We start from the raw sequence: 21845 nt of genomic DNA, 5'->3' as shown, positions 1-21845 counted from the left end.
TCTGCAACTCGTGCGGGCAACGATTGGTATAAATTTTCAATAAAATCGTCCGGAATTTCATTAAGCCATATCTGCATGCCAAGCTCCTCTTTCCAAGATGTTACCTGTGAATAAGAACCGTATTGAGGATTAAACAGAAAAAAAAATTTAACACGTGAAAAATATCGTTTACTTACAGTACGAGCTCTATGACACGGAGCCGAATCGTCCTGAAATATTACTTCATCATGCAGTGCTCCTGCCGTCTGAGCAACGCAATCATCGATAACTTTTTGTACTTTTCTGCGTTGACAGCGCTCCTTAGAAATGAAAAACTGCCAATTACTTTGGATGTTATGTATTCCCACATCATTACTGAGGGAGAATGTCGTGTAGTTCGTACAACAAACTGGGGATCAAATCTCTCTCCTTTTCTTCTTCGCACTAGGGACGGACTGTCGAATCCCAGCAAATTGAATTTAGACCCATCAGAGAACACAACTCGCTTCCAATCGTCCACAGTCCAGTCACGTCGTTGCGATGGCCAATTCAAGCATAGCCTTCGTTAAAATCTGCTAGTCTTGGAGCTCTGAGTCCTAATTACACCGTTCTCTTACTAACTAACACATTTTTCCCTTCCAGCTATTCAATACGTAATTGAGGTGCAGTCGCAAATCTATCTCGCAAGGATGCTCGCTCTAATGACCGCCTGGGCTGGGGCGTAATCACCTGCTTCCTCCCGCTCCCTTGTTTTCATCCCAGACTGCCATCTCTGGCATACTTTAAAAAAAAAATCTAATACTTGCCTCAGAACAATTGATTTTTCTCCCTATTCCCCTATTACTATCACCCCGTTCCCACAAAACCAGAATACGGGGGCCTTTTCCTCAACACTTAACTTTTTCCTTCCTGATCCTAATAAGGTGGAATCATAAAAGTGTTGAGTGAGATCATTTTTTTGTCGGGCACTGGTAGGCCGATGTTAAGGTGAGACAAAAAGGTTTTCACCGTAAACTAGCCGCCCTTTAAAAAACTGTGTGTCTGGGTATCACAGGCGCCATGAGCACGACATCAGAGCAGTTCATAGGCTAATTCTACTCTATCTCTAGATTCAATACGGTGGAACTATTCTGGATACTTGGTCACTGTGGCGTAGAGGGAAATGAAACCTCGGATCTTTAGCGAAAGAGAGGTCAATCTTCCCCATGCCGGGACCGGAGTCAGCAATTTAAGTACCAGTAGCATTGGCTAATGCTGTCTTCAAAAACTTCTTCTGCCAGAACCGAACATGAGTACCGCAAAGTTTATCCTGTCGAAAAGCAGGAGGACTTGCAGGAGTATTGTGGGCGTTCTGACGGGCCATAATTCACTAGTTGAACATACGATCAGAATAGGAGTTACTCAAGATGATACGTGTCCCTCCTGTAATGAGGAAGCGGAATCCACGGAGCATTTCCTATGTGAATGCCCCGCCTATGGACGCATCAGGCATCAGATGTTTGGTACTCTCTAGTTGCGATTCATAGCATCACATCCACTGACAGAAGTCCCGCGATACGAATACGATGACGAATCGGGGATAGTACAATGGGCCAACACGACCTGAGTGCTCAGAAGCTATAGCTGCTGCCCTGCACACACACACACACACACACACATATTCAGTGAAAAAACCTACTGGATCTAAACAAAAATATATTTTATAAATTCTCCAACTAATTAAACATTACTTATTCACAGTATAATATATACACAATAAATTATTTTGAAAACGTGTCGATCACTCAAAATTAGCAAAATGAACGGCTAATTTCAATACGTGGCCGCAGAACCTGTTACTTTTTTTATTTTCCAGCAATCAATCTCGAAACACTTAACATTTATTTTTTTAAACAGTGTATTGAAAATAGAGTAATACTTCATTTGATGATAATAAATTCATTAAAATAAACCGTCTCTTCGTGAAACTTAACAAACAAAACAGAAAATTCCATTCGAATTTGGTCGTCCGGAAGTGCTACAGCGTACAAACATTGCGAATCAATTGAAACAAAAACATTCTTACTGACCCCAAGAATTAAATGTTTCCCTAGACAGTCCGAGTGTATTCAATAAATTGTTAGTGTATTCATCCGGAGAGCAGGCTTCAAATGCTTGCCCGAACTGTTTGACGCTCTCCTTCGATAAGAAACTTGTCCTTACTGCGCCCTTTTCCGCTTCATTCAACTCCGAGTAGTGCAACTCTTTGCCACTTGAATCTGTTAACTTTATTACCATTTCGTTTCGCATCTTTGTTAAAGATATTCGAATTGGCAGCCTTTGGCTGTTCACATGAATTGGCATGCATGGCATAGGCTTGGGTGCAATGGGGACAGGACGCGGTGAGTTTACGCGTGTATTGAGTTCATTTACTGACAACACTTTCACTTTGTTTTGCGATATTATATTTTGCAGCACTTGCACACTCGTCGGATTGGCAATGCAATTAGTAGCAAACACGGGTGCTACGCTTTGAACAGGCCTAATTTGAACATTACTCATGAGGGTGGTACTTGCAGGATTCTGGACATAGTTATGCTTCCCCATATTAGAGATTGCATTGTATGGTAGTGAATTCGTTGTGCTAGGTAAGCTCGGCATGGTTGTGACTGTGATGGCGAGACTTTGTGTAGAAAGTTGCGCGCTGGCATCTTTGGACGACGCATAATCAGGTTTCGAAAAGATAGATACAAATGCACCTCCGGAAACTCTTTTTGATCCGAAATTTAGGTTTCTCTGCGCATTAAGCATAGCAGCATCTTTTGGTATTACAGTGAATACCCCGGATGTACTCGGTAGATATGGGGTTTGTTTCGAAGTAACTGGCGGTTTACCTATAGAAATTGTTGCACCTCCTTTGGTTTTAACTGTTTGCTGTGATGAATCTTCCGTGTTACGACCGAATGTGTTGGACTTACATTGAAAAAAAAGACCAGTTGCTTTTTGAGCAGTCGGTGTTATCAACTCCGAACTTTTGGCTGTAGAATGTGTTTGGAGCGATGGTGTTGTGGAGTTGCTTGACTTATTTTCAACTAATGAAATGGCAGGCGTGCTAAAAATAACTTTAGAATATTTTGACGGGGCGGCGGAGTCCGGGTTGATTTTATTTTTTGGAGATTTCGATGTCGATGGCATCGAACTCGAACATGAACTCCTTTCTGTACTATTTGGATGGGCCTGCTGATTGCTATCAAATTGTTTTGCTGCGGAAGTAGAAAGAAAATGGTTCAACTCCTGACGCAACTTTTCTGCAACACTTGATGTCGATTTGCGATTGGTGTTGGATGATTCTAATTCCTTAGTTTTAGGAATTTGTTTTCCTCGGACTTTTAATGTTTTCCTTAATTTCCGATTGATAATTACGTTCTTCACATCTTCTTCGGCTACTGGTGTTAGCACAACTTTTAAGCGCTTCGGACAAATTATTTTATCGAGGTCATTTGATATGCTGTAAGGTAATTTAGTCGTGCTTTTTCTCGCGGTCGCCTTCTGATTTAATGTAGTTATGAGTGGGGATGGCTGTGTTGAGCTCACCTGAGCATTATCATCGGCTTCGTCTTCGTCTATGACAATGACAACAACGTTTTCATCATCTTCGCTCTTTACGGAGACGTTTTGTATCTATATTAACGAATAATATAATAAACTGAATTTATTCTGAATCCGTAATCTGAAGCTTACTTGTGAATGCAGGGCAATTTGCTGCTTTATACACTGTTGATTATATGTAACACGATTTTTGTATGTCAGTGCCTCGGTTATAGTTGATATGCATTCAGAACAAATTTTGGTCGAACATATATCGGTGGGAAGTATCTGAAAAAAATTGGCTTTAGAATTTGGTTGGCATATAGCTTCGTCAGATACGAAATGAAAATTCCCGATTAATATTTGCTTAGACAGGTATTAGCCTTGAGATTGATTGCGAAATAATAGTTTAATTTTATCCCCTCCTTTGTACTTATGGGAACCGTCCCCAACTCCCCTTAAACTCAAGGTCGAACAATGTTACTCACTGCACCTCACCTTGCCTGACCAGTCACATTACAGATCTGGTTTCCAGCGACTACTGATTTTCTGCAAATCTCAAAAAGGTCCTTCAGGAAAAGAGATTTGGCTCCCGTGAAGAAGTGATCGGTGAAACTTAAGACTTTCCGGACCAAGACAAATCTAACACAAAGTATCGAAGAGTTAGCGGAGTGTTGGAGTGAATGTATCATTCTTGAAGGAGGTCACACTGGTGAATCAAGTTTATTTTCTCCAAATGAAAAAAATGGATTTTAGTTGTTAAACCAAGAACTTATTATGTGATGTGTTATAACTAATAATCAGGATGGTATTTTAAGGTACTTTTTTTAAGGTTTTGTGTAAAACAAAACCTTGTCAAAATCGGTTTACTGTGTCTGTCTGTCACACGGATTTTTCTCGGAGACGGTTATAGCGATTGACACCAAATTTTGGTGGAAAGTGGGAACTGTGAACGCTCACGCATACAGTGAATTACACGCTCCTCGGTTAGTACTTTCCGAAGCCGGTCTTAGTTTTGACATTTGTTGGAAAGGTGGGGGCGCGGGAGGTTGAAAGTAATCATTTCCGAAAAAAAGCAGGTTTCTGCCAGTGTATGGTGCCTAGGCTCCGAAATACCCTCCATAACGATATCTTTTCAAATAAAGTTAATAATAGTACATTACTATAATTTTCAGTAATTGGCAGGAAAACCTCCCTTAAGTTCATCCTAAAATCACGAAATTTGCACCAGCAGAAGTGCAGCAATGTAGGGTAAAAATCGTTCTATTACTAACAAACTTATAATAAGTCAAAGCAGTCGCTTCTGTGCAAATTCAAGACTTTGAATGCCAATATCACTTGAAAGTGTTCATTGGAGCGAAACTATTTCTTTGCCGGGCTAGATATTCAGTGTACGATTCATTATCGTTGCCCTTCACCCCGTCAACGCGCGGTCGCTCGCGGTTACCTGAACTGCGCTTCAGCTCAAAACAAATAGTCTCAACTTGATCTTGGTTTTGAAATTACTGCATTTCCAGTTTTTAGACAAGGCGCGACGCTGCCTAGATATACAAATTGATTAACGTCCTCAGATATTCTGGTCATTGATGCAGAAAGATAGAGTGCGATGACCTCCGTTTGAGTGTATTGATGACCAAGATTATTTCCCCTTTGTTTGAGGAGCAGTCCGTACTGAAATGTCTCTTCCACATCTTCAGTTGTTCGTCATCGTGGATGGGAAAGGTTTGCGATCACATGTAAGTTCTTTCTTGATGTGGTATATAGGTCAATCATTGTGACCTGCGTAGCACCCGAGAAAAGAGTATTTTGGATGCTATCCAATACTGATCGACATTCTCAGGGGGTTACTCAGGGTATCTGTTTTCCGATCATTAAGATAGTTCTACCACTGTCTAGCGACAACTGGAACATATAAGCTGTCGACGTTGAACTTGAGATGATGCAGCTCTCCAACCTTGAGACACCATTAGCTGGTGATCCCTTTCGAGGCCGATGTAAGCGCATCTCTTGTTACGAACATTCACAAGACAACTCCTAAATCTAAAGCATTTGAAAAATTTGAACCCTCTTAAAGAATCTTTCGAACCTAGCTCTTTTTAAAAATCTTTTTTTTTATTCTGCAATTTTTCGAAAGTGTTGACATTTATAAGTACTGGATTAAAATTTTATCAAGATTATAACCGCTTACATTTGACTCGTCAAAAGACAATTTCGAAAATCAGAAACTCTGTTCTATAAACATTGTCAATTAACTGTAAGTTGCAATTATCAATGAAAGAATTAAACGCGTTTTGCTCAAAATAACATTTTTAAACGTAGCATTTTTCTGAAGAATTAAGGGGGTCTTCCCGTGTGTCGGATCTGCGGAATCGAATTTTTTTTTGGCATCAATTGTATCTAGATATAGTCTAGAATATATGGGCAAAGTAATTTTTTTGATATTCGGTGTCGTCTGGAAATTATAGTGTTAAACACGTGATAAGTCATATGCCAGATTTATGTCGATCGCGGTAATAAAGTGTGTATTTATCGGTTCAAATGACGTTCGAATGACTTCGCTAAAAGGACAAAAATTGAAGCTAATATACAAGGCAATGTACATGTGTTTCTTCAAGAAACCTAAGGTTTATGGATTAGATGTAACAGATTAATTGTCAGTTAAGGTTTTATGGCTAAAAATCGCATTCTACTTTTTAAATGCGTTTTTCTCGAAACTGCATGTTGAAAATCGGCTGCCACCATAGCCTAAAATCTATCCAACAAAATTCTTTGAAATTTTAAGGAGTTAGTCAGAACATATTTCTACGGTCCGCAAACTAGGATAATTGCGATTCGTTTAGTAATTTTTTTTTATTCATTGAAAAAGCGTGAAAAAACACCAAAATTCACAAAAAAAAAGTTTAACACGGCACCAAAAATTTAGCTTTTAATATTTTTTAATAATCCTAGTTTGCGGACTGTAGTTAAGTCTGTACGTTAAAATGCCGTTTACTTTTTTCTTTAAGATTATCACAGCGCCCTCTAGCATGGGAGCAGAAAAATACCCTTTTTTGGAGATGGGTGCATAAATTGCCCTGTATTTCAATAACCAACTATGTGATCTTGATGGAAAAATTACTATGCCCGCTCAAGATATTAATAAATCTATGGTGAAAAATTCGTATTTGTATCTTTATCCAGTTCTGCAGAAAAAAATTCTAAAAAAAGCCAAAAAACACGGGATTAATTGGCTGAAAAAATGACGTTTTTAAGATTTTTTTCCGTATACAGATAATGCCAACTTATTTAGTCAATTTCCATATAATAACGAAAAAATCGAACAATATTTCCCAAAATTTCTATTGCAAAAAAATTTAAAATTTAACGAGTGACAGGGAATGTCCGGAGGCACTTCGGGAAATAAGTATTTTGCGGTGTACACGATATCTCGCAATAGAATCATCTGAAACCCAAAAATCAAAATGCATTCGTTGAAGGCGATGTTTCTCGAGATTCCCCTCTTCTAAACCGATGAAAACTTGTGGCATTCGCCCACCCCCTTCCTTTTAAAAAGTGATGACCCTTAAAATGGGGTTTTAATGATATCACCATGGTAATGTTTAAATTTTGAATCCTATTCTGTTAAAGAAAGACGATGTGCAATAGGGAGGGGAAAACCCTTCTTTCGCCTCGTTAAAAAATGGGGGCAGTCATCCCCCCTTAAAAAAATTATGGTGTGCGAACGTGGGGCTATTTTCTGATCAAAATCAAAGAGTTTAACTTCGGACTTCGTAGGCAGAAAAGAGGCTATGAAAGTAGCGGGAATCTTTTTTCTTTTTCTCAAATTCAATCGGAATATAGAGAGTGTCACCTCCTCCCCCCTTAAAAATTCATTCATTTTCGGGGCGCCGTCATTTTGTAACAAGTAGTGACCGTTAGAGATTTTTTTACGAGGAAAAAAGAGGGGCAAATCAAATTTTACGAGTACCATCATATCAAAATCTCTACATTTAAAGTGCCTTAATATTTTAAGGGTAGGTGACCGCCACGATTTTTGCAAACAAAACTATATTGTCGGTCTGTCAGTCTATCTTTTTGTCACACACGTTTTTGTCAGAAAGAGTTACACTTATCGACATTAAATTTGTTAGAGACGTTGGAACTGTGAAGTATGTAGTGAATTACATTCCTGTATGTTTAACTTAAAGGGGTCCACGTAAAAGAGGGGGTGCAAATTTTTGTTCACCGAATATAGCCATATGGAATATCAAATGAAAGATCTCCTACTTTCCGAAGCAGGCATTAGTTTTTAGGTTGCCAAGGAGAGTAGTGCAGAGCTCCCAATGGGGTCAATTACTTCAAGGGTTCATTCTCATAAACTACCCAACCGTTTGAAAAAAATTACGGTGGTTCATGCACATGATATCTAGGCTCTAAGAAACTCTCCGTTACGATACCTACTCAAATAAAGTTAATAATACTATATTATTATATTTTGAAAATTTGCTGCATATCCCCTTAAATTCATCCTAGATTCGTAAAATGCAGTAATAGAGATTTTAATATGGGGAAAGTTTGGTGGAAACCCTACTATTGTTCACAAAGTTATGGTAAAGATAAAATGTCAACACCACATCGTTGGCGGTTACAATTTTTAACAGGGTTAAAGAGAGGTAAATTCTTCTTCCTATCGCAAACCCTCTCTCCCTAGCAAGGTAGCGTTGAAAATCAAAATTTTACTAAAACTCGTGCCCCGGCGCATAATTTGAAATTTGATGATGGGAAAAAATTATTGCGTTTATTCGATCTTGCACGAAAAAAAATCCGTGCATTACCTCTGTGTTAGTGTGGTGTGAGTGATAAAGTGCGTTGGTATGTGGCCACTTGGTTGCGAGCACATGACATTGTACAGCTGTTTATGGCTTGTCACGTAGGATGGGGAAACAAAAATAAGTAAACCATCCAGTTGATATTGATACACCGACACGGCAATAGAAGAACCACAAGGGCCACGGGTCAGTTAGCTACCTCGTCCCTCCCACATGAATACGCAATGAAATTCCGGTCCCCCAAGATACTTGATTTATTCCTCTTGGCAAGGCAAATCCACGGAGACAGCACTCCACGAACTTATGCCAAAAATTAAAAACGCGATGTTCGAAAAAGAATACGCTTTAGGCGCATTCATGGACATCGAAGGTGCCGTCAATTATGTCTCATTCGCGGCAAGACAGCATGGAATCGAACCGCTGTTAATCAGTTGGATCCTTCACATGCTAGAGTGGATAAAAATTCACATATCGGTCGGCCAGAAGTCTATTGAAGCAGGATGTCTCAGGGGCTGTCCACAGGGAGGGATTCTCTCTCCACTGTTATGGATCTTGGTAATGAATACTCTGCAGTGGCTCCTGAAGGACAAAAAAGTCTTCGCGCAAGCATTTGCGGATGACCTAGCCGTAATAATTACCAGCAAGTTTGTGGACACAGTATGTGACCGCTTGAATGCAACTCTGCGGTCACTCCACAGCTGGTGCCTTCGCAATGGACTCACGGTGAACGCTAGGAAGACTGAACTAGTTATGTTCACTAGGAACGCCAGGTGGGGCAGCTATACACTACCCACCTTAGCAGGGGTGGAAATCCAGCTGGCACAAACAGTCAAGTACTTATGAGTACATTTCGACTACAAGTTAACGTGGAAACATCACATCCAGGAACAATATCAAAAATCCTGCAGATTGTTCTGGTGCTGTGGGAATGCGATAGGTAAGACCTGGGGACTTTTACCCAAATGGATATACTGAATGTATACATCCATATTAAAATCCACTTTGATGTATCCATGCATCGTCTGGTGGCCAAGACTGAACTTTGCTAACAGCAGGAAGCTGCTAACACAGATTCAGAGACTTGGTTGCCTAATTATTACTGGAGCAATGAGTACCACGCCGACTGCGGCACTTGAAGCTACCCTAAATTTATTCCCCATTCACTTGGAGGTGAAACGGAAAGCAGCCAACGACGCATATAGGCTCGATACCATTGGGGCGTGGAAAGGCGGCCAATCACACGATCATGCGTCTATTTGGGAATTCCTTGAAAAACATCCGGTAGCCCTGATGCCGACCGATCATATGGTTTCCAGATTCGTCTTTGAGAAGACATACACTGTCGTAATCACCGAAAAAGAATAATGGTCGACAAATGGCCATGAGTCTTTTCAGATTACAGAACTAATAATCTTCACCGACGGGTCAATCATGGAGGATGGATCGGGCGCAGGGGTGTTTTCGGAGAATCCGATTATAGAACTGGCCCGACCCCTCGGAAAAATGACGACCATATTTCAGACGGAGATATATGCCATTTCATTGACAGCAGAAGAATGTCTGCGACAAAAGTGGAGGGGTCGCATCATTCGAATTTGTTCCAAAAGTGGGGCGGCATTATCAGCACTAAATTGCAACGACATATCAAGCCAGTTGGTATGGAGTTGTCATCAGGTGCTGCTGGAACTTGGCCGACTGAACGAAACATTCCTGATGTGGGTGCCGGTGCACTCTAACATCGCCGATAATGAGGAGGCTGACAGATTGGCTCGCCGAGGGTCTGGATCCACAATGGTGGGGCCAGAACCAGCTTTTGGAATCCGACCATCTACTGTCAAATCTACTCTGAAGCGTGAAATTGCAAGGATTCACGCAACCGAGTGGAGAAATTTGGACTCTTGCCGGCAGGCGAAAATCCTTGTGAAAGAGCCTAGGGCTACTATAGCGGAATTTTTGTTGGCCCTTAAGAAGTGGGACATGAAAACTCTAGTAGGGCTTTTAACGGGACACTGCTCCTTCAAATACTATATGGAAAAGATTGGGGTAGTGGTTTCGGCTATGTGCAGCCAATGTGAGGAGGAGGAGACAGCCCTGCACGTTTTACACAGCTGCCCGGCATCCTCAGATCCTACAAAGACGCCTTGGCAAGGTTTCCTTCAATGAAGAATCTGCACACTCTGCCTCTGGAGAATGTACTCAGATTCGCTAAAGCCTGTGAACATCGTAGGCGGGAAGCCATTGAATAGGCAATTTATGGGGATAGTACAATGGGCCTAACAATGGCCTGGGTGCTCGGAGCTGCGACTCCCCCCAGTAAACTAACTAATTCCTGTTGTGTTTAGTATTCTTGATATGATCATATCAAAAAGACCTACTTTGAGGGTTCCTTTTTAAGGTTTTGTGTGTCGGTCTGTCTGTCTGTCACACTCGATTTATTCGGAAGCGGCTAGACCGATTATCACGAAAATTGGTCAGAGTATGTAATCTGGTGTTCCCTTTACATGCAGTAAGTGGCGCCATCTTGTGTCAAGTCTAAGAGGGGGCTCCCCATACATGTAAATGGAGGGTGCAAATTTTTTTTTCACAGAATGTAGCCATGTGGGGTATCAAATGAAAGGTCTCAATTAGTACTTTTCGAAACTGGTTCAATATTTGATATTGGGTGAAACATAGGGGAGTGCGGGCTCAAAATATGACCCCCAAAAAGTGTAACAGGTCTCGTTCTCAGAACCTATCCAACCGTAAAATCTGAAAAAAATCACAGTGGTGCATCTCTACGAAATCTAGGCCTTAAAATATATCCGGTTCCGATATCTGCACAAATAAAGTTAATAATAGTATATTTCCACATTTTAGAAATTTACCCGGCACCCCCCTTATGTTCATCCCAGAAGTACAAAATTTCGTGCATGCGTGTAATGAAGAACATAGTGCACAGTTTGGTCAAGTTTGAAGAAAATCCAATTATTACTAACAAAGTTATAGGGGGTAAAACTTTACCATTTTTTGTGAATTTCGTGCACTCTAAAAACCCTACCCCACCTCTAAAAAAACCCGCATGACGTCATCATCACATATCATTTCGTCAATACCACAACGAAATGAGTTATGGATGGGGTCGCAAAGAATTATTTTGTTTTAGTTTTTTAATCATTTGTATGTGAATATCAATTACTCCAACCAGACATGTGTGTATGTAGGTATATAGTATATGCGTGCTAATGAACTTTGCGGGTAGTACCTAATTCAGATAGATATAAGAAGTAAATCGAAAATATGGGTACGATCAATTGATATACGTGGATATATGTGTACAGTATTCGGAAATAGGCAGTTTGTTTGTTTAGGGTGAGCGTAATGTGTACGTATGTCTCGTAGTTTGGAAAAATATAAAGGATTATGTTGGATTTATAGTTATATACGGATAGAGAAATGTGCGTTGAAATTTCTTACATAAGATGAACACAAAACCTTTATACCCGAAGCGCGAGCTTCCGGTATTCCGACTTGTTTTTAATTGGTTGTTTTCAACCGGTTTGAAGTGGGAGATGCGCAGAAACGCATCCGCGCAGGTCATTGTGTCAGGAAGGCGCACTGTTGCAAAGGTTTTCTTCCACCATGCAATTTCAAATATTTGGTCGGGAGTTGAACCCAATGTGTGTAGTCTTTTTAGCGCACATGCATGAAACTATTCGTGTGCATGTGGATTGGAAGGCAGAAGTGGCAGTAGACATGTCACACAGCAAGATATTATGACACTTCCTTATGGAGAATAGTGGAGAAGGAGGAGTAAATGTGGTTAACGAGCTGCAACAACATAGGAAGTTTTGGATGATTCTTTTAAGTGTTGTTTACGGTGAAAAGTTCAAATTATCCTTTAGCAAGGACGCTGAATAAAAACTTTCTACAGAAAACCCACTTTGACTTCGCAAGCTTCTTAAAATTGGTGAAAATACCCGCTGAGCTTAGCCGATTCCGAAACCAAGCTATGAAAGCTTTGCCGCTTACCAACAGCCATTCCCAATATTGCACATGGTTTAATCGCGTTCCAATGAAGTTTCTTGATCAGTAAAAATGTTTGAAAAATCTTATTTACTCCACAATAACAGTATTATTCTGTACTTAAACTAATAATTAAAAACACAACCCTACGAAGCATCAGCGGTTAGCAATGTAAGGGGTACATTTCTAGGATTTCATTTAAAAGTTGAACTCAGGAGGTTTGAGAATATCCGAATGGGAGCTTTGAATACTTTTGAGAACACGAGACTTGAGCCCGAATCCTTGGCGTCTGTTTCCACTAATTTGAGCTGGAAAATGTCTAGCTCTGCCACCCGCGTCTGAAGATCAGATTTTGAAATAACGACACAACGCCAAATTGACAATAACGCACAACCCACCCTCTATCATTGGACCCGAAGCGTGGAACTTTACCGCTAGTTATGGATTGCAATTATGGTACGCGTACTCACCTCGAAGCCGAGAAAGCATTTCACTGATGTACACAGTTCCGGCACTAACAATGCATTAACAAATGCCGCGTTGCCCTTTTTCAGGCATAAACGGCAGCAATTAAAATCCATTTTCAACCAAAACCCGACACCAAATCGCTCTATTGACACTACTGAATGAATGAATGACAGACGGGATCTAAGAAAACAAATGGGCGTGAAAAAAGACAATGCGGGGAAATTGCCGTGAAAAGAGCGGGAGGAACCTTCTTTTTCACCATGGGCGTAGTTGTGGTGACTTTGTGTTTTATAAAAGCGGAAAAACGTAAAGATTTTAGAACTGATTAAATTGATTTAATTATCAACACAGATTTGAAACGTGAGCAAGCTCTATTTACGGTTAGAAAGTGTTTAATCGCATTCAGAGCCTCCCCATAGGCCCGTGCTAGGGGGAACATTAATGTTGTAGAAAAACCTAATGATTATAAAAACATTCTTGAACGCATTAAATTAGGAACAGAAATGGTTGAGAGTATTGCATTTACGGCGCCTTCTGCTCGATTGATAAATTGGGGAAAATCATACCGAATTTTAAATTAATGGCGCTTTCCTGTTTGACGCTCGATATTTTAACCTTTTTTACATTTTTTTATAATAAGCAACAGTGTTTCAGTATTTGTACACAGGGATGATACACTAATTAGCACACCCTGGTACGTGTGCCGAAAGATGTACAGAACAGAATAAATACAGATAGCAAATATTAATCAATTTTGTTGAAAATTTGGGCGTTTATTTATTAATATTCACACTTGATTAGGGAAAATAAAAATGTGTTTAATTCAGAGGATATACACTCGAAAAATGAAGGTAGAAAATCTGCATCAAGCTGTTAACTCACCTAAAAGAAAAAGAGTAAATATTCAATAAATTTTAAAAAACTATGGAAATATATGTTTTGTAAGTGATAAATGGATGGTATTATTGGGGTCTTTCATTATGATTATATTATGATAATATTAAAGAGTTTCATGATCACTTTATTTGTTTTTTGCGGTCAAAGTAGACTTTGCAAAAAAGGTTGGTGGCTGGTGGGAGGCAGATCTCCATTTGTATTAACCTGAAATTAAAAATGCAAACGTATTCTTATTCTGTATAGTTCGTATCCGCTTATAAATACGGTTATAATTTTATCTGATTAAACATTAAAATGGCGGAGTTGCAAGCAAAATTTTGAAAAATCGGGTCTTTTTTCCATCCAAAACGCAGAATGTTGTAAAAATTGAAAATTATTAACGAAAATACTTAATCGTGGTTTGAACCAGAACTGTGTAGATTGACATTTTCGCAGTGTACTTCCAATGTATTCGACTTTCAAAATATATATCAAAGTAAAAATGGACTGCTGAAAATCGTTACATAGGAAAACCCTCTCAAGCTTAAGGGGCTAATCCCGTGTGAAGGCGGTTTTTTTATTTTTTTTTGAGAAATTTTTTGTGAAGAACTGGATAAAGGTACAAATACGAATTTTTTGCCATAGATTTGTTAATATCTTGAGCGTGCATAGTAATTTCCAGCCCGATCTCATAATTCGTTATTGAAATACAGAGGAATTTATACACCCATCTCCAAAAAAGGTGTTTTTCTGCTGGCACGCTAGATGGCGCTGCGATCATCTTAGAGAAAAAAGTAAACGGCATTTTAACGTATAGATTTAACTAGAGTCCGCAAACTAGGATTATTAAAAAATATTAAAAACTAAATTTTTGGTGCTTGTTAAACTTTTTTTTTTGAATTTTGGTGTTTTTTACGGCTTCTTCAATGAATAAAAAAAAACTACTAAATGAATCGCAATTATCCTAGTTTGCGGATCGTAGAAATATGTTCTGAATAAGTAATGAAAATTTCAAAGAATTTCGTTGGATAGATTTTAGGCTATGGTGGCCGCCGATTTTCAACATGCAGTTTCGAGAAAAACGCATTTAAAAAGTAGAATGCGATTTTTAGCCATCAAACCTTAACTAACTATTAATCTGCTATACCTAGTCCTAGTGTTGCTAGCCCGATCGCATAGTTAAAGCCCTTAAAACGAGAAGTGAATGCCGTCCCTTGTCGAAAATTTCAAGATGCAGTTACTACAAATTTTTACTCAATTGTTGGAAATGATTTTTGACTCTGTGAATTAGTATAATATAGTACATTAGTATGTTATTATGTTATATGTTAATTATCGAACTATTTGGTGAATTCATAATTTTTTATTTTTGCATTTCCAGTAAGTCCAGGCCTCCGTTCCATTACTATTACAGTTAATGCGAAATGCGCTTCAGCTCTTCTTATGACTTCCCAATACGTTCGTACTTGTCCTCTACTGTTCTGCGCCAAGTGCCTTTTGGGTGGCCCACTCGTCGGCGATCTTGGGAGAGTGGATTTCATTGCATAGCGTATCCAGCAATGCATTTGTCGTCCCTCCTTGGTGTGTGACCTATCCACTGACAATTCCGTCTTCTGATCAAATCGCATACGAGTGCCAAGGCTGTGTGCCGACTAACTTCTTCGTTTGAGATAGAGTCAGGCCAACGTACTCCAATGATACAACGCGGATAGGTATTGACGAAAGCTTCAAACGTTTGGGTAACAGTGGAGTTCACTTTCCATGTGATCCTCACATATAGCAACACAGACAGAACACTAGTACCGCATATCTCAACTTGATCTTGGTGTTGAGATAATTGCATTTTCAGATTTAAGGGGGTCATCCCATGTGAAGGCCGTTCTTTTGGCTTTTTTTAGAAATTTTTTGTGAAGAACTGGATAAAGATACAAATACGAATTTTGCACCATAGATTTACCAATATCTTGAGCGTGCATAGTAATTTTTCCACCCCGATCCCATAGTTGGTTATTGAAATACAGGGCAATTTATACACCCATCTCCAAAAAAAGTTGTTTTTCTGCTGCCACACAAGAGGGCGCTGTGATTATCTTAAAGAAAAAGAGTAAACGGAATTTTAACGTACAGACTTAACTACAGTCCGCAAACTAGGATTATGAAAAAATATTAAAAGCTAAATTTTTGGTGCCGTGTTAAACTTTTTTTTGGGCTATGGTGGCCGCCGATTTTCAACATGCAGTTTCAAGAAAGGCGCATTTGAAAAGTAGAATGCAATTTTTAGCCATAAAATCTTAGCTGATCATTAATCTGCCATACCTAGTCCATAAACTTTAGGTTTATTAAAGAAACACATGTACAGCCTTGGCTTCAATTCTTGTCCTTTTAGCGAAGTTATTGGAACGTCATTCGGACCGATAAATACGAGCTTTATTACGACGCTCGACATAAATCTGGCATGTGACTTGTCACTGTTTAACACTATAATTTCTGAACAACTCCAAATATCAAAAAATCATTTTGCCCATATATTCTACACTATATCTAGATACAATTGATGCCAAAAAAAATCGATTCCGCGAATCCGACACACGGGATGACCCCCTTAAGACAGGGCAGCGAAGGTAGATCTAGCGCTGTTAATGCGTCGAGCTACATTGGCAGTATCTGCAGGTCCAGCGATAAATAACTTTGCGGGGAGACCGTCAAGCCCAGCGGCTTAACTCCGTTTGAGCGCACTGAGAGCCGAAATGATTTCTCTTTTACTTGGAGGAACAGGCAGTATCCGTATGTTACGGTGACTAGCGATTTCATTCAAAAGAGGAGGAACCCTGACCAGCGCAATAGTAAATTCTCTCTTACCACGGCGTACACTACGATGAACTTCTCGGCATTTCGCCCGGTATCGGAGTTCGAACGCGTCACGTCCGCCTTCGCTCGCAGCGGCCAGTAGAGCGACGATTCCGCAGAAAAGAGCATTTTTGATGGTGGTCCAATGCACATCGATATTCTCAGGCGGGTTACTTAGTATATGGGCGCAATAGTTCTTTAAGAACGCGGTGCGACATTCCCTTAACAGAATATTTAGTATATCCGCCGTCCGATCAGTAAGATAGCTCTCTCGCTGTCAAGCGACAACGGGGACATGCAAGCAGTTGATGTTTAACTTTCGGGGTCGCAGCGTCCCAATCCTGCGAGAAATAGCGGAAGCAACATGCAAGTGAACCTAAGCGGCCATCAAATGGTGATCGCTTTCGAGACGGATGTCAGTGCCTCACTTAGTACGCACAGAGAAACTCCTAAATCTATTTCTGATCTTCGGATTGGTCGATCTGATTGCTCGTACGGCGTCGGTCAGTTGAAACCCAACTGACCACATGACCGAGCAAGATGTTGTCAGATGCTACCTTGGCATTCAGATCACAATATCAACTTTAGGAACCCTCCACTGAACTGCGTTTAATTACTCGTAGAAAGCATCCTTCTCCATTATATCGGAGTCTCCGTTGATGTGTAATATTGTACAATTGTGATGCTCCTTAACCTAGACGGGAATTTTACAGTCAGAAGTCTCTAAGAAACCGGCTCCTAGATCAAGAGAGCGCTTCTTGCAGTAGTCGTCAGAAGCAACCCGACACCGGATTAGCGTCTGCTGCCACTTGTCGTTCTAGAGTACAAAAGCACATTTTACCCCTTGTAGTTGCCTTGTACTACAAGCAGGAAAGACTTTGAGTGTATTCTTAAGCCGAAAATTAAAAGTGCTAATGTCATCAGGTCCTGTTGATTTCCCAGACTTAATGGGTTTAACTGCTTCGTCGACTTCTGTGGCCCTAATAGGTAGGATTGGTCCAAAAGACGACAGTGCTTGTGGAAATGGAGGATGAAGAAATTCTAACAAATGTCGATGAATTCTGTTCGAAATAACCCTTCGTATCCGTCCGTTACGGCTTGTCGATCATTAAATAAATAAAATCCTTGCATAAGAGAAGTGCAGGCGATCTCTTTTATCGGCATGTGAACCTAAGCTCCAGCTTATCATAAAGGTCTTTATAATGGATCCTTCGGGTAACAGCGATCGTTTTCTTTACGTCCAAGGAACTCGGTTGATGAATCGTTTAGCAAGATTGGTGACTTCGAAAGTTATTCAGTCCGCTTTGTAAATCGTTTTGTTAACCTGATTCTATGTTTCTTCGACATTTGTAATGGTCAGCAATCGCGTAAATGAGCATATTTTTTCTCTTTTCTCACGAAATCACCACCATTTAATTAGAGATGGGCCAGTGAGTTCTTCTCGTTGTTTTATCCATTCGTAAGACAGCATTGAACTGGCGATGGTCTCATAGAGAACGACTTTGCGGTCGGTGAAGGTGATAAAATGTTGTGAGGATTTAGTCGATTTGCGTTTCACGGTTCCCACTATAAAATGTAGAAAGATGAGACAATCGTTTAATAAACCATGTATTGACAAATACAAGGTCATAACTCTCTGTAAAATTGACAATGCACTTACCATTCACATGGCGCGCTCCGAACCCTTTTCCCCATGACAGCTATCGCTCTTGGTCGTTACACCCACATGACCATTAAGACCGCCCACAATGATATGTATATTATGATCAGCAGTCACGTTACTGGTCTTTGTATCGAGAAGCCACCAGAAGACTTTTTTCGGCATTGGATCGATCTATCTATGGTACGTATGCAGTGTAGAAATGAATCGTGCGATCGGCTGATATGATAGCTCATCGGTCATCAACACACTTGACTTCTTTAATGGTGTCTCGGAAACATTCTGAGATGGCAGTGCCGATACCGTACTGAGTGCGTGACCTACCAAATATCAATGCGCCCCTGCCGAAGAGCTTTTCCGAGTTCCTTCGTCTTTCCGGTGAGGGTAGCTGTATTTAGCAGGCAGACATGAATTTGAATGGTTCGATGTAATTTGCTTACGTCCTGAGGCCGTCCATGCGTGAAGAATCCTTGCTGATTTCTTGACGGGCCCCACGCGCTGCGTCGACTGAGATGAACGCCTTAGCATGTCTTCGAGGTTTTTAATTCAACGCGATCAGTTTTTAACGGCATTTAATATGTTGTAATAGAGTAACTCCAACAACTTATCAGTTTTCCTAATCTCGGCATTTTTTTTTTGTTTTACTGAAGATACGACTCAAACCCTTCTCCTTTATTTGTGCTTGGGACGACAAAAAAGTGAAAGGGGAAGCGGAATGAATTGGCTAAAAGGCGATTGTTATTTCCAGTAGGGGATATTCGTCCTAAGCAGGGATACTCAGAAGGATCAAAGTTGATCCCGGCCTAAAGATCTGAGCGGAAATGTGGATCCGAAGAATCTAGAAAGGGGATCTCACGTTCACCGAAATATTTGGGTTTCGCAATCAGTTCCAGAAAACATGAAATCTACATGAATGTAGGGATCCCGATGAGGTAACATCAAAAGATTAATTCTGCATTGCCTTGAAGGAACAATTCACTTTGAAGGAACTTGTGGAGGAGGCTATTGGAAGGATGGGCCTGGCTTGGTTGTAAACTTGACTTTGTTAGCCTTGCATTGGTGCATCGGAGAAAGCGAAAGGGCAGACAACCAACGTATCCGAAACCGAAAAAGACATCCGGCTGATCGTCAAAAGATTCGGTCGAGCATACCTTCATAGAGGTGTGCCTAAACAAACCTACTAAAGCAAATGCATCTACAGCGTCCATGCTTAAGAGGTGCACATTGATCCAGTAGAAGACTTAATACGGGTGGGATAATGACCTGGGTGCCCTTCGATCGAGTCAGAAGATGGCCCAGAAAGCGGTAGGTAGGATCAATCAAGAGCAAAAGAGAACGCAAAACACAAACCCGTGGGACAAAAATTGGTATTTTCGCCTATCTGCTGCCTGCTATTGCCAATAGTTATTCACAAGAGGGGAGGCTTTGATATGACATGACGGACCCTAGGAGTATGTTGTCTCCGCAGTGGAAAGGGCCACGGTGGTGGGCCACACAAATGACATAGCACTTTTTGCGGTCGCAAAGCATCTCGAAGATGCTGAGTTGTAAACATACGAAGCAATCAGTGCTGTTAAGGCCTGGTTAGAGAGCAGTGGGCTGACACCAAGTATCAAATAATTGAGAATAATGATAGATGCAAAACTCAATTTTGAGCAACACGTAAAGTATACCATCCCCGTGAAAAACCATGCAACACGAGTATGGCCATAGCAACAATGATGTCGAATGTAGGAAGGCTACGGTATAATTGTAGACTATTTATTGCCACGGTGATGAGTTCCATCTTGCTGTATTCACTCTCAGTTGGGGAAACAGCACTGCACATTTTATGTAACACGACTGCGTGTGTGTGTGGTCTACAGAAGAAGAGCGCGAAGGTTATGTTTAGTCTTCAGGACCGATGATGAGACTTGTCATCTCAGAATGGTGCCAATTGACTTCTTGGCAGACGATTGAGACAGTGGAGATATATTACACCAAGCTCACTTCCCTTTATCGAAGGCGAAACAACCGGAAAGGAAATATCTGTAACTAGATGGCACTCAAAAAAATTGAGGAGAAAAGGCATGAGGAGATCAATTAAAATTTTAACCAGTTTCTAATCAACCATAAAGGATATCGTCGGTATCTGTGCAGCCTTCACCATTTAAGGTCCGCGGCTGCTAAACAGTGGGAGTAGATTCCACAGTCGCTAGCGGGACACAGACTGTGCCCACCGAAGGACTGCCAAGAACAGAGCCCCGCTTGGCAAACCCATCCGCCCGCTCAGTTCTCTCTATGTTCGTATGACCGGAAACCCAGAAGAAAGTGACCTTGAGCGTGCCGTCCAAACTGTTCAGTGTGTTTCTGTACTGCCCCACCAGCCTGGAGGATGTTACCGCTGAGTACAAGGCTTTAATGGCCGCTTGGCTGTCGGTCGGAGTGACTATGCTACGCTTGGGACTGAGATCATGCCCAGGCTGTCGATAGGCTTCTAGTATCATCAGTACTTTCGGTTCGAGTAGACTGGCGAATCTTGGGAGGCCGTACGACTCAAATACACTCTCTATATCCGAGAAAACTCCTGCACCAACTCTACAGACCGTATTTAATCTGTCGGTGAAAAAGACTGTGTCATAGCCTTGCAACACGCTGTCGGTCTTCCACTTTGCCCTGGTTGTGTGTGGTGTGTTTCGTGGGGAATGTCCATAGTTCTCGAGGTACTTCGTCTACGATGTTACTATGGACGTAGGGTTCTTTGAATTCTATTTTAGGATTCGATTTTCACAATTCTGTTTTGCAACATATATTTCCTTTTGTGGTAAAGGCGGCGAAATTTTGAAATGAAAAATCACTTTAATTGAAATAATGAAATATAATATATATATATAAATTGGTACAATTCACTGTTATCACTATATCGACTACTATGCCGGCAACTTCCAACTTCCTTGGTGGTTGAGACAGAAGAGACCAGCTTAATTCCATGCGGTCTTTTCTGTCCCAACCAACGGCACTTTCTCACCGCTAATCCTCCACTCCCGTGGCGAGTTCTAAAACGAGTGGAGAGTTCCGCGCCATCTACTTGATCGCATTCGCAACATTCGAAATAAATGCTGCGGATCCTGCCGCGCCACACTATTAAGATCCGTCCAATTGTAAGTTTTGCTCAGCGCCTGCCACCAAAGAATAGAACCGTACGTTAGTATGAGGTGTACCAGAGCCATCCCCGGGCGAAAACTGCATTTCTTCGCAAAGATTCTCTCGCAGGCATAGAGCGCTATTCAGGTCTCCTTAACCCTCAGCTCTATGTTTAATCTCCAATTTAGGTTAGGATCTCGAATTGCACCCAGATAATTCACATTGGAGGAAAGAACCAATCTTTGTTCATTTAACCACGGGAGGTTGAATTCGGGTACCCATGTCTTGGTGGTAAGTAGCATCAGTCTCGTTTTGGTTCGATTTATGGCGAGTCCGCATCTTGTGGGCCACAGGCACACCTTTCCTAAAGCTCCTTCCATGATGTCACTCATAGTGGAAGGAAACGTCCCTTATACCAATATCACCAAGTCGTCGGCATATACCATCTACCTCGCTCATGTCCAATATGCATAAAACTTCGTTCATCACTATCAACCAAAACACCGGAGAAATGG

At 40.8% G+C, this 21845-nt stretch overlaps 1 protein-coding gene across 1 annotated transcript; it reads right to left on the bottom strand.

Annotated features, from left to right (window-relative positions):
• Positions 1-1657: 1657 nt before the first annotated feature.
• On the bottom strand, positions 1658-13121 carry LOC119655250. Its single transcript, XM_038061045.1, has 3 exons — positions 12827-13121; positions 3700-3834; positions 1658-3639 (listed from the first exon to the last, which is right to left on the bottom strand). The coding sequence occupies exons 1-3, from the start codon at positions 12935-12937 to the stop codon at positions 2041-2043; spliced, it is 1845 nt and encodes a 614-aa protein (XP_037916973.1). The 5' UTR covers positions 12938-13121; the 3' UTR covers positions 1658-2040.
• Positions 13122-21845: the final 8724 nt, after the last annotated feature.

The sequence above is a fragment of the Hermetia illucens genome, chromosome 4, assembly GCF_905115235.1.
Source record: "Hermetia illucens chromosome 4, iHerIll2.2.curated.20191125, whole genome shotgun sequence".
NCBI classification, from domain to species: Eukaryota; Metazoa; Arthropoda; class Insecta; order Diptera; family Stratiomyidae; genus Hermetia; species Hermetia illucens.
This window is presented reverse-complemented; position numbering and strand designations above follow the sequence as displayed.